The sequence below is a fragment of the Papilio machaon genome, chromosome 15 (genome assembly GCF_912999745.1).
Source record: "Papilio machaon chromosome 15, ilPapMach1.1, whole genome shotgun sequence".
Lineage (NCBI taxonomy): Eukaryota > Metazoa > Arthropoda > Insecta > Lepidoptera > Papilionidae > Papilio > Papilio machaon.
This window is the reverse complement of record NC_060000.1, coordinates 2,257,205-2,269,312: the sequence shown is the minus strand read 5'-3', so window position 1 is coordinate 2,269,312 and position 12,108 is coordinate 2,257,205. Positions and strand designations below refer to the sequence as shown.

At 34.4% G+C, this 12,108-nt stretch overlaps 3 protein-coding genes across 6 annotated transcripts; 1 reads left to right on the top strand and 2 right to left on the bottom strand.

Moving 5' to 3' along the window:
• Nucleotides 1–1,286: 1,286 nt before the first annotated feature.
• LOC106720908 (NADH-ubiquinone oxidoreductase 75 kDa subunit, mitochondrial) lies at nucleotides 1,287–8,158 on the bottom strand. Of its 3 annotated transcripts, none has more exons than XM_045681135.1 (14): nucleotides 8,096–8,158; nucleotides 7,592–7,759; nucleotides 7,018–7,349; nucleotides 6,617–6,758; nucleotides 6,279–6,404; nucleotides 6,107–6,202; nucleotides 5,803–5,976; nucleotides 4,900–5,065; nucleotides 4,613–4,764; nucleotides 3,857–4,063; nucleotides 3,161–3,332; nucleotides 2,696–2,858; nucleotides 2,089–2,236; nucleotides 1,287–1,596 (listed from the first exon to the last, which is right to left on the bottom strand). In XM_045681135.1, the coding sequence occupies exons 2-14, from the start codon at nucleotides 7,754–7,756 to the stop codon at nucleotides 1,450–1,452; spliced, it is 2,190 nt and encodes a 729-aa protein (XP_045537091.1). In that variant the 5' UTR covers nucleotides 7,757–7,759; nucleotides 8,096–8,158; the 3' UTR covers nucleotides 1,287–1,449. The 3 variants fall into 3 exon arrangements, with proteins under 3 accessions (XP_045537091.1, XP_045537092.1, XP_045537090.1); XM_045681136.1 differs by having other exon boundaries at nucleotides 8,011–8,147; XM_045681134.1 differs by lacking the exon at nucleotides 8,096–8,158 and having other exon boundaries at nucleotides 7,592–7,772.
• A 222-nt stretch (nucleotides 8,159–8,380) lies between these two features.
• LOC106720957 (elongation factor 1-beta') lies at nucleotides 8,381–9,410 on the top strand. Its single transcript, XM_014515762.2, has 3 exons — nucleotides 8,381–8,536; nucleotides 8,668–8,914; nucleotides 9,017–9,410. Exons 1-3 carry the CDS (start codon nucleotides 8,457–8,459, stop codon nucleotides 9,359–9,361), a joined length of 672 nt encoding a protein of 223 aa, XP_014371248.1. The 5' UTR covers nucleotides 8,381–8,456; the 3' UTR covers nucleotides 9,362–9,410.
• Nucleotides 9,411–9,670: 260 nt separating this feature from the next.
• On the bottom strand, nucleotides 9,671–12,023 carry LOC106720966 (erlin-2). Of its 2 annotated transcripts, none has more exons than XM_014515773.2 (7): nucleotides 11,795–12,023; nucleotides 11,354–11,468; nucleotides 11,197–11,277; nucleotides 11,014–11,122; nucleotides 10,652–10,803; nucleotides 10,370–10,522; nucleotides 9,671–10,134 (listed from the first exon to the last, which is right to left on the bottom strand). In XM_014515773.2, the coding sequence occupies exons 2-7, from the start codon at nucleotides 11,459–11,461 to the stop codon at nucleotides 9,772–9,774; spliced, it is 966 nt and encodes a 321-aa protein (XP_014371259.1). In that variant the 5' UTR covers nucleotides 11,462–11,468; nucleotides 11,795–12,023; the 3' UTR covers nucleotides 9,671–9,771. The 2 variants fall into 2 exon arrangements, with proteins under 2 accessions (XP_014371259.1, XP_014371260.1); XM_014515774.2 differs by having other exon boundaries at nucleotides 11,876–12,023.
• Nucleotides 12,024–12,108: the final 85 nt, after the last annotated feature.

The window sequence follows — 12,108 nt, the reverse complement described above, 5'->3', positions numbered from 1 at the left end:
CGCAAAAGAAGCCAGTAAAATATTAGGAGAGTGTCGATTTAAACCAATGGCTCGAAAAGTTGTCGACGTAAGACATTTTTCCATTAAGCAATATTATAGCATACGCATTACCTTTTATTTTTTAGCAGACTTTAAAAAGGAGGTTATCAATTCGACTGTTTTTTTTTATGTGTGTTACTGCGAATCTCCACCCCTGGTGGTCCGATTTTGATAAAAAATATTTTAATCGAAAGGAAGTGCTTGCAGATGGGTCTAATTTTTTTTTAAATAACTAGAAGTCTAGTAGATTTTGAATATAGCTTCAAAATTTTTAGATTATCTAATGTAACTTATAGCTTTGATAACATACTATATTTTTCGTCCTGTTTCAGTAATTTATTCCAATTAATTTTCCATTGGTTGACAAAAACTGTTAACACTTCTTTCGTCTAAATTTTATATGATACGATTAGTCCAGTAATCAAACAACAAATTAATATTTTATTTTTTCAGGAATATATAAAAATCAACGGTTTGAATTCCAACAACTTACCTATTAAGAATTATTTATAACCATTTTATTGGATGGGTTGATTTATTTGGTTTAAAAAAATAAAAGAAACAAATTCTACAATCATTATACATTTTATTTTTAATTCTAAACACTTATTTACAAAACATCTGTCCTTAGAAAAGTTTAACCATCATTTTCGTCTCTTACCGTTGGTTTCTGAGACCAAAATATCTTTACAAAACGTCATCCCTGTCATTTTCTTTGATAAAACTGAGATAACAATATGTTTTAAATGTGTTTTGGTCTTAGAAACCCACGATTAACCATTTCGTTCATTCTACAGTACAATAATGTTGCTACTAATTTCAATTGGAAAAAATTATGATTCTGTTTTAGGTAACACTGATTTACTTAATCTAGAAAGTAAAAAATAAATAACTTCAAACCATAAAATACAAATGCAGTCGACAGATTTATAAATTCGCTAAATGTTTAGCCAAGGAATGGGTCATCGACTGCATGGGGTGCATTTCTGAAGTATTTTCACCGTAAAAATGATTGCAGAAAGCCATTTTTTTAACTATACTAGTAAAACGACTGGTTTTATCTAAGCGTTATATCAAAAGCAATATATAACGTTCAGATAAAATTAGTCACATTGTTTTTCTAACAACACACTAATACACAGTATTATTGAATATAGTTTATAGTAATTTCAAGATATAAAGATATTTAAGGAAAATAGAGAAATTGCAAAGGAAAATGTTAACATGACGTCATATTGTTACAATATGACGTCATGTTAACGTGCGCATACGCAGTTAAGTTCGCAATACGTTCGGAATACTTTTTTGTAAATGTCGGAATCTTTTTTTATATACTATTTAATTGTTTGGTTATATTGCGATCTATATTTTGTATGTATTGTGTAAAGTGTGTGTATTTTATATATTATATTAATACGTGGCTTGCTTCTGTTTGAGTACTGCCTGCACGCATTTGGCCATTGTGGGCGAAGCGCGGCTGATGGCGTCCGTCATGAAGTAATCCTCCAAAGACTTCAGCTGCACATCCAATTTGCCCGACATCGGCTTCTGTACGCTCTGTAATAAACAATTATTAATTAGAGGAAGATTTAATCTTAATTTTTATTAATATTATAAATGCGAAAGTTTGGATGTATGGATAAATATCTCTTAGAACGTATCTCCAAAACGGCTAAAGGAATCTCGCTGAAATTTGATCTAGATGTAGAACATAGTCTGGAAGAACATATAGGTTACTAGTTTTTTTTTTTTTTGATGTCGCTCGAATCGAACGACAGCTAGAAATAATATAATTATTTTAAACAATCTTAGGGTTATAATAACATTTATAAATTCATTTTAATCAGACAATTTGGTTTGATTAACATTAATTATTAATTAATCAGCTTAATTATTATTAATTAATCAGCGCCACCTTTCGGACACATCGGGGAATCTTATAAAAAACGCGATCATAAAAATCATGATTTTATTGTTTTTTTGCCTTTCAAAGGAGTTTAGTTACATACATAAAGAAAACATAACGTTTTTTTTTTAATATAGTCTTACCTGTGCGAGTGCCCTTGCCTGTGCGAAGTAGTTATTGTTCTGCAGATCACCGTATGCCACAAGAGCCGGGCTGACTTGACTCAGGCGATCACGCACCTCATCCAAGTTGTCATAAGGCAGACGTTCACCAACTACCTCCGAAAGAGCCCTGAATAAAAAAAAAACACCATCTGTCACTTCAATAAAGTCCAAATAAGTTAAAAAAATGTTGGTTGGATTTGGTTGTTTTGGATCTTGAGAAATAAAAAGGCTGTTACTCATTCGAAATTTATTAACGACTCGCCATCTTTTTACAAAAGTCATAGATAATTGAATCGATCATAGATTATTGAATTGATCATAGAGTAAGTATAGATTATTATCTAACAATACCTTTTATTTAAATTGAGAGCTATGACGTCACAATATAGCGCTTAATGCACTCTTATTTATTGTAAGGTGGACCTTTTATTGGGAACGAATATGAGCTGATAACAATAATGAGTGAAAGAATTGCCATATCTTTGCTTGTCCTTCTATCCCTTTACACCCCACTTTATCTAAAATTATGTTCATCACAGCAACTCGTAAGATATTCAAAGCTGTCAAGATATTTGTAAAACTATACCTGATGATCTTCCAGTCCTCGCGAGCTTTGCCAGGAGCTGTGACAGCGGGCAAGGTCTGCTGTGCACGACCTTCCGCGTTCACGTACGTTGCACGCTTCTCCGTGTACGCAGCACCAGGCAGCACCACGTCAGCAATACTCGCGCCAACGTCACCATGATGACCTGACACATACAAACACCACCCTGAAGCCCTGTTTCCACCAGTGCGACTACTAATCCAATAAGTAACACATAATCAAACTTATACCGGTGACAGAGGAACTGTCAAAAAATATGGTACCCTACTAAAACATAGAAAATGACACAGCTATTAGACTTTTGTTTAACTTTCACATGCAATCATAATTTCCACTGGCGCGACTAAGTGCTTAGTGGAAAAAAGGTCTTACATAGTGACAGCAAATGACAACACTGGTGATAATTATTCCAATCGTGTCTTGTTTAATACTTAGAGTGTTACAAACCTTGATAGATAACAACAGCGTCTTTAGGTAAGCTTTCGCGAGTGACAACACCGCTGTCAGCACCCAGTAAGTACACAACCTTAGCGTTAGAGAGATGAGCGCCCACACCCGGCTTGTAGCCGATGTCGAGAGCAGCTACTTGTGATGCTGTGCGCTGCAGCACATTCAGCACCTGACATCAACAGGCACTCTATTATAAATACTGCTTTTTAGCCAACTTCAAAAAGAAGGAGGTTATCAATTCGACTGTATTTTTTTTTTATGTGTTACCGCGAAACTCCGTCCCTGGTGGTCCGATTTTGATAAAAAAATATTTTAATCGAAAGGAAGTGCTTGCAGATGGGTCCCATTTTTTTTTTAAATAACTAGAAGACTAGTAGATTTTGAATTTAGCTTCAAAATTTGTTGCGAAAATTAGGGACAATTTTGCTTTCAGCGCTTACGTAGGCTAAACTATAGGACCTACATAAAAATGATGTATGGACGAATTGTAGCTCTTTAAATTTCCTAAATAAAAGTACGCGATAGCATATATCTATCTTTCATAGTTTTCTCACAATAACCATTTTTTTCTTCAGAAACATCAATTAAATTCATGCCCTATTTTTATTCCTCCTTTCAACCAAATCAACAAAAAGCTCCTTTCGATAAACAAAATACTTGGAAACTATAAAAAATTAATTAAATGTACAATACCTTCCACTCCTTATCCTGCAATTTATCCTGCAGACGTAGGGCAAGTTCCTGCGTGTACGCAAGCAACGCTGCGCCCTCTGACGTCTTCAGCTGGTCAGCTCCGAGGATCACTACGGGACGCTTGGCCTGCTCCAACTTGCGGACCACCTCATGAGAACTGGTGCCTGATGCTAGATCTTTGACTATAGATGCAGCGTCACCCACGTGCTAGAAAACACAATGAACACTTAAGAAATCGAATAATGACAGTAATTTGCCTCACGCAATATTTACAACTAGCGGTTGCCCTCGACTTCGTCAGCGCAGAATAAAATAAAGTTGCCTATAATATATAATATAGCTTGTGTGCATCGATCCAACCGATCCAGAGATTACTCGGAGCTAGGGTTACCAGGTCGCCTAACCTACTAGCCGGACAGACCAGACAGTTTGACCGGACATTTGGGTAGAAGGGTCGGACGGACACCCTACATCATTTTGGATTTTGTCTCAGTATTAATAGGTTCACTCTCGTTTAGGAAATGTAAAAAGCCTAACAAAAGCCGGGAAACCGTTTTTTGGCCGGACACGCAAATCAAAAAGCCTAACTATATTTGGCTTTATCCAGACGCCTGGCAACGCTACTCGGAGCAATACGGAACAAACAGACAAAAAATTTTAATATAAGTTTTTTGTTACCAGCATATTATTGTTTTTATATAACATACAGACACTCCAATTTTATTATAGATGGTAGTTAAAAATGTCAACATTTACCATGTAGTCGTAGGTGAGGTCAACTTGAGGTCCGATGAGTGCAACATCGGTCTCCTTGTGCATGAAGGCTTTGCGAATGCGGGTGTTGAGTAGCGGCGCCTCGAAGCGTACGTTAGTACCGATCAGAAGAACAAAGTCGGCTTCCTCCACGTCTGTATAAATTATACTTTTAAATAACAACAAAATTGGGTTTGCACTGACGAAACACTTAAACAAAACATTAATGTTAAAAAAAAAATTACAACAGCTAAACAATAGGATAAGTATGTAATTATATGAATACCTACTAGCAATGCCAGTGTTCAAGAGGTAAGTAGAACGTAGATCAATGCCGGAGCCTTCCAGTGGAAAGTATTGCTCGGTGCAAACCAGCTCGGAGCCCAGCCTGTTGACCAGGTCCTTGAGGGCCACCAGCGATTCCGCATCCGCCATGTCACCGGCTACCGCTAAAAGCTACATACGACAAAAAATCCTTTGTTTGTTAAATTATATTGTAACATCTGGAAAAGGCAAAAATGTTCAAATAAATAACGGGTACAAGTATATCCAGCAATGATCCAACTTCTGAACTACTGAATGTAATAATTAATATGATTAACTTTAATTATTATAAACAATCAATGCAGCATCATGCACAGATGGTTTTAATCTATTAATTTTTAAACTCCCGTTGATTCTTTCTTTAGGATGAAAAAAATACAAAACATTAAAACAAAAAAAACACAAACACAAAAATCATGACATGTTACACGTGACAATTTAACCCTATTTATTTACTTTTTAATGAATTATGCATGTTTAATTTGTTTGATTTATGATCATGTATGTCTACAGAGGTCAAGCTCTGATAGATTTCCATATGTACATTTATCTGACGTTCATACGGTGAAGGAAAACATCGTGATGCTGCACATATCTGAGGAGAAATTCAAAGATATGTGTGAAGTCAACCAAATTGGTCAGCGTGGTTGACTATGTCCTAGTCACCCCTAACTTAGGGTAGGCTCTGAGGCCCTCATTGGGAACATACAGCTGATGATGATGGAATTCAAATATAAGAATATTCTAAAATAAAATAGAAAACACAAGAAGACTTCAGCGATGGCTAACATTTATACAGTGATACTTATTTTGATAGTACTTAATTATACGAAATTTATAGTCTTCCTAAAACAATGTCCACATGGTACCTTATCAGGCGGGCAATCGCGCAGTGCACGCGCAGCGGCAACAATGGCGTCCTCCCATTCCACTGGCGTGAGATTGCCACGACTGTCAGTCATCAACGGTGTAACCAGTCTCTGACGCTTCAGCCCGTCACACGCAAAACGAGACTTGTCTGACAACCACTCTTCATTGATCTCCTGTTATTACAAAATATATATGTGACAGTTTCTGTGAAATACTTTCTTTATTTTACCTCAGAACAAGATGATAAACATTTTCACAGCAAAACATTTAATTAAACATTTAAATTCATAGACAAAAACTAACCTCATTAGTCCTAGGGAGAATACGTAAGACTTCGTTTGTCCTCGTTGTAACCACGATATTACTACCCAATGGGTCTAAAACATCAACGGAATCAATCTGTAAAAAAAAAAATATAATCACTCACAGTAATGTTTTTGCACATTGATTTTTTTTATGTCCATTTTTCACTTACCCTCCTAGTTTCCCAGGGTCGAGCGACAAAACTGTAGGGCTTCGATGTGAGAGCGCCGACGGGGCATAAGTCAATTATGTTGCCCGATAACTCAGATAGAAACATTTTCTCCACATATGTTCCAACCTAAAATAAAGCATACTTCATCTGGATTAAATTATAAACGTTTAAGCCACGATAACCCGTTTGGAGCTGTACTTTTAGAGCTGTCTTTTGTTGAGCTGTCTATTAAAATTAGCAAAGATCGTATGGAACATAATTTGTTAAGTCCATTCAAATAATGCAGTAAATTTTATTTTTTATATTAGTAGTAGATAGTATCTCGTCTAAACACTGACCTGCATATCTGTACCTCTACCAGTGGTGCCCAGATCATCAACACCAGCCACTTCAGAGGCGAAACGAATGCACCGCGTGCAGTGAATGCAACGTGTCATTATAGTCTTGATAAGAGGACCAACATCTTTGTCCTCAACAGCCCTGTTATAATTAAATTATAACAATTTTTAAAATCATGTGGGTGCAAGAAACAGACTGGAGAAGTAGATAGAGGTTAACATTAATGAATTATCATTTATTATACATTGATTATTTGTTCACTTTTTGTATACTGTTTTTACGAACTTTGTATTACGGAACGCTTTTTAAAGTATACAAAGGTATGAAATAGTGACACTAATCTGAAAAACATTTAAAATATGTTATTTCGGTTGGAAATAAATAAACGAAAAGTACTTACCGCTTTCCAGAGAAATGTATATCAGTAAACCGGCTCTTATCAGAACCAAATGCCATAGATTGATCTTGTAAGTCACATTCTCCACCTTGATCACAAATCGGACAGTCCAAAGGATGATTGACCAGCAGGAATTCCATCACACCTTCTCTTGCTTTTCTCGTCAGATCCGAGTTAGTCTTCACTCTCATTCCCTTCATAACTGGCATAGCACATGCTGCAACTGGTTTTGGTGACTTCTCGACCTCCACAAGGCACATCCTACAGTTGCCAGCAACAGCTAGCCTCTCATGGTAACAGAACCTCGGTATCTCAACACCAACTTGGGCTGCAGCCTAATGAAAACATTTGGAACTTGATAAAATAAATGTTTTTAATATGCTATTGTACACAAAATGTATTGCTACAATTACAATACCTTCATATAATTTTCACATCATTTTTTCACATATATGTAACTAAAAACAATTTTAAATTTTCCTTGTGCATTGAAAAGACAAAAAATATATACAAAACAGGTTTTTATATCTTCTAATGCTTTAAATAAGACTTAGGTTTAGTTTTGTTACAAAATTACCTGCAATACTGTAGTGCCAGGTGGTACATAAACAGGCTTGTCATCTATGAACACCTCTACTTTATCAGGCTGTGGCACTACCTCGGCATATCGCCGGGCGGCTAGCGGTACAGCGCGGGATGGAGAACTCAGCGCAAGCGCCCTGGTCAGCGGCTGGCGCAGCATCCTCTGCATCACCGATCAATTATAAACAAAACTTTTGTAATTACTTTACCCGATATTTTAGTGATACTGTTAAAAACTCATTTACTTTTATACGATAACATCTATTATACTAAGGACTAACATAGGACAAATAATATTATAACCCTTTTTGGTGCATTAAAATCCGTTTTTTAGGAGAAAATGTTATGTTATTGTTACATAAGTAGCAACACCTAACCTTAATAAAAAAACAATAGATCACACTTAATACCTACTTTATTTCAATCTAAAAAATTGTGATTTATTGTACTATAGTGATTTTTGGAGTATTTGCGCAATAAAATAAATTAGAAAAAGTACCTATGTATGCGTTACGATTTTTACAAAATTCAATGACAGCTAAGAAAGATGTCAATGTCATCCACATATTGATTTTTTAGAAATTAATTTAACATTGATCAAGTTCAAAAATGTTATGTTTTCTTTATTAAAATTAAATACATTTCTCTTGAACTGAGAAAGAAGTAGTAATTTCTAATATTTTAACGTTAATATAAGTAATAAAATCAAATACGAAAAAAGGATTTTAAGTCTTCACAAAATTTCTGTGGTTTTACTTCTGTTCTTTTCTTTTTAGTCTTTATCCCCCACCCCGTCCTCCGCCCTCTCTTTTACAACCCGGCAGTTCGTGTGGCACTTGTGCTTCTTTTATAAATTAAAAATGGCATTCGGAGATGTTAAAACTAACCAAGGCTTAAATGAATTGAATACATTCTTGGCCGATAAAAGTTACATATCCGGGTAAATATTAATACAGACTTTTTTACCACATTAAGTATTCTTACACGTCAACCTCTAAATTATAACCTCTATTTTTAGCAGTGAATATTTTTTGGTATTGTAATGATTGAAAATTTCAACATTATTTTTAGATACACTCCAACTCAAGCTGATGTGCAAGTATTTAATGAAGTAGGTAAAGCGCCGGCCGCCAGCCTGCCACACGTATTGCGCTGGTACAATCACATCGCATCGTACTCCGCAGCTGAGCGACAGACTTTTGCTGCCGGGGTCAGCCCACTGAAAGCCGGTGCCACCACTACTACTGCACCAGCCGCAGCGAGCAAGGAAGAAGACGATGATGATGTCGATCTTTTTGGTTCTGGAGACGAGGAAGAGGTTTGTTTCAGATTACATACCTAATTTATCCGATTTTACTCCCTGTTTATTTGATTTTTCTATGAATGAAAATCCTAGAATAATACTAAATTATTATTTTAGGATGCGGAAGCAGCAAGAATCCGTGAGGAGCGTTTGAAGGCTTATGCTGACAAGAAGTCCAAGAAACCCGCCCTTATTGCTAAGTCATCCATTATCCTTGATGTGAAACCGTGGGATGATGAAACTGACATGAAGGAAATGGAAAAGCAGGTCCGTACCATTGAAATGGATGGTCTCCTGTGGGGTGCTTCTAAACTGGTGCCCGTTGGATATGGGATCAACAAACTGCAGATCATGTGTGTTATTGAGGATGACAAGGTATCTGTAGACCTGTTGACTGAGAAAATCCAAGAGTTTGAAGACTTTGTTCAGTCCGTTGACATTGCAGCATTCAATAAGATTTAAATGCCATTCTAATTATAAGATATCCACTCAATAAAATCACATTTCTGTATTTTTATTGTTTTTATTTTACATAAATAGAAAAATCCCAATATACATTCCTTTGTGTAAAAAAAAATATCTGTACTAAATCCATTACCTATGAACATTTTTTCTATCTGAAAACATCAATATGTAAAACCACAACTAGGTCACACAAATACCTGAAATTACTCATTCAATAAAATAATTATTGCTATCTATTTGATGTAACATTTATAAAGAAATATGTATATTTACCTAAATAATAAACAAAACAAGCTTATTTATTGAGAATGTTGATTTTTTATTAAAACTTTACAAAAGCCCCACTAACCTATCCCACACTCATTTCACTCAATGACTAGTAATTGTTTTCACAAAGTATATAGTGCCTATTCAACTTCAACATTTTTGAGTATATTATCACCAATATTTGCTTGCAAGAACATATTAGGGATATCACTGCCGAAGTATATTTTGTTATTTTTTGCAAGTGCTTCATATTTCTTAAGTTCTAAATATTCTTTTGTCAACAGTAATTTATTTGCTTCTGCTTGTTTTTTCTGATGATAAAAGTCTGCCTCAGCTTTTGTTTGTTGTTTCGCTCTGTGAATGTTGTCTTCGATCAACTCTATTTTCTGTAATGATTCTTTTTCCATGATTTTCTGTTCATATTGAATTTTCGCAACTTGTGCCTCCTTTTCTGCTTCAATCACTGCCTTTCGACGTGCTGTTTCTGCTTCCTTTTCTACTACCTGAGAAAGAATTTACCTTAAAGTAATCTTAATACACCTATTTTATACTAATAAACCAATAAACATTAGTTTTTTCACAAAAAAAAATCTTTAATTTTTATTAAAAAAAAACCTAGCCCTAGAGTAACTGTGGCTCATAAAAACAAATAAAATTTAGAAATTTACATGTTGAGAAAAGCTTACTTTTACCACAATAAAATTGATCCTGTGTTACAATACTAGTACTATAAGTTACCTTTTGATGCTGAGCAGCTATGAGAAGTTTAGACTTTTCAGACTCCATAAGTTCATAATTCTTCCTTATTGCTTCTGGTATCTTTGGTTTTGTCACCCTCACTGCCTGTACTCTCAAACCTGGTGCCATTTCATTTAGATCTTTTTGGAGTGCCTAAAATATTATAAACTTTTAATGAATCTTTACTGAAACTTGTGTAAGACAAGTCTACTACAGCATATAAAATTTTGAAAGATCAGAATTATTGTAAAATAGTATTGCATTAAATGAAATAAAACTTACTGTTCTCAAATTTTCATCAATTTGATCAAACAGATCAATATATACTTCATGCAGGGAGTGTGCACTGCAGAACTGATTTAATTCATGATGCACTTTGTTGAATATTAATGTCTTATCATAATCTGCGGTGAAATTACGAACCACATCCAATACTGGAATCAAATAAATATCAATTATTATAAATTCTTTTAATTCTAGAAGGCTTCATACACATTCTATACCTTAGTCTGCAAAGTATAAAACTTACATAGATGTAATAATCCATAGATCCAAATCCATACATGTTTAATTTTACAATGTCAATTTTAATCCAGTGTACTATAAGAGGAACAGAAACTGTTTAATGATGTTATTATACTCACCACTATTTGGTTCTAATTTATTGACAACTTCAATTCTTTCAAAATAAATCATAACACCTCCACTTGTCCCACAGGGTACATTTTTAACTTCATCTGTTTGTAGAGTGGTCTGTAACAATTAAATATATATAGTATATTACATCAAACAAATAAATGAATATTTAATTGATAGATAATCTATACCTGAATAGCTTTATAAGAAGTAAGAAGAGGTATCATCATATGGAATCCAGGTTGACTTGTTACTGGCAGCAAAGCTCCACCCTAATATGAGAAGAAAAAAAATATTTTAGAGCACAAGCTTAAGACAAAGTAAAATTTGATCACATTATAAACTTACCCTATAATAAACTCCAAGATGTCCCTCTTCAACTTTGTGTAAGGAAAAATGTACTGTAATACCCACTGTCAGTATTACCAGGGCGAGAACTGAAGTCTGATCTGCCATTGTGGGACTGCAAGAAAAATGTTTTACATTTGTTATTTTAATTCTAGAGGGTAAACCTATTTTAAACTACACTAAAAAAAACAAGGTTATTGGCGGCAAATAATGACACTAGATCAACTAGCCTATTTCATCAACTCAATTATTAATAATTCTTACAAATTTAAATATGGTTTAGAATTCAATACCGCATCCATCAATACACAAAATTACCACTTTAATCACTTTTCTCTGTATATCTATGCACTAATATTGAATTTAGGTTCCATCAAATGTTACTACTATAAACATTGTTTTCTCAAATTTTATTAAGTATGAAATAAATATTTAACTTGCCTCCACAAGCCAAAAGTAATGCTTAGTGTTAGCGGTATGATGAAAATAATTTGCAAACAGAACAGTATAAATTAAATAAACCTCAGAAAAGTCTTCTAAGATTTCCTGTTTCTTGTAAAAATCTAAGTATGAAATGAAGAAAATGCATTAGTTAATTAAAAATAGATTAATTTCATCGTTCCTCAAGTATTTTGTCTCGTTACGATTCTTGTACTTGACCACAGACAAATTATTTGTATCTTTGACAGATGACAGCACCATTTGACGCAATTGATAGTGCTGCCAGATTTAAAAAGCAAAAGGCAATTAGTTTG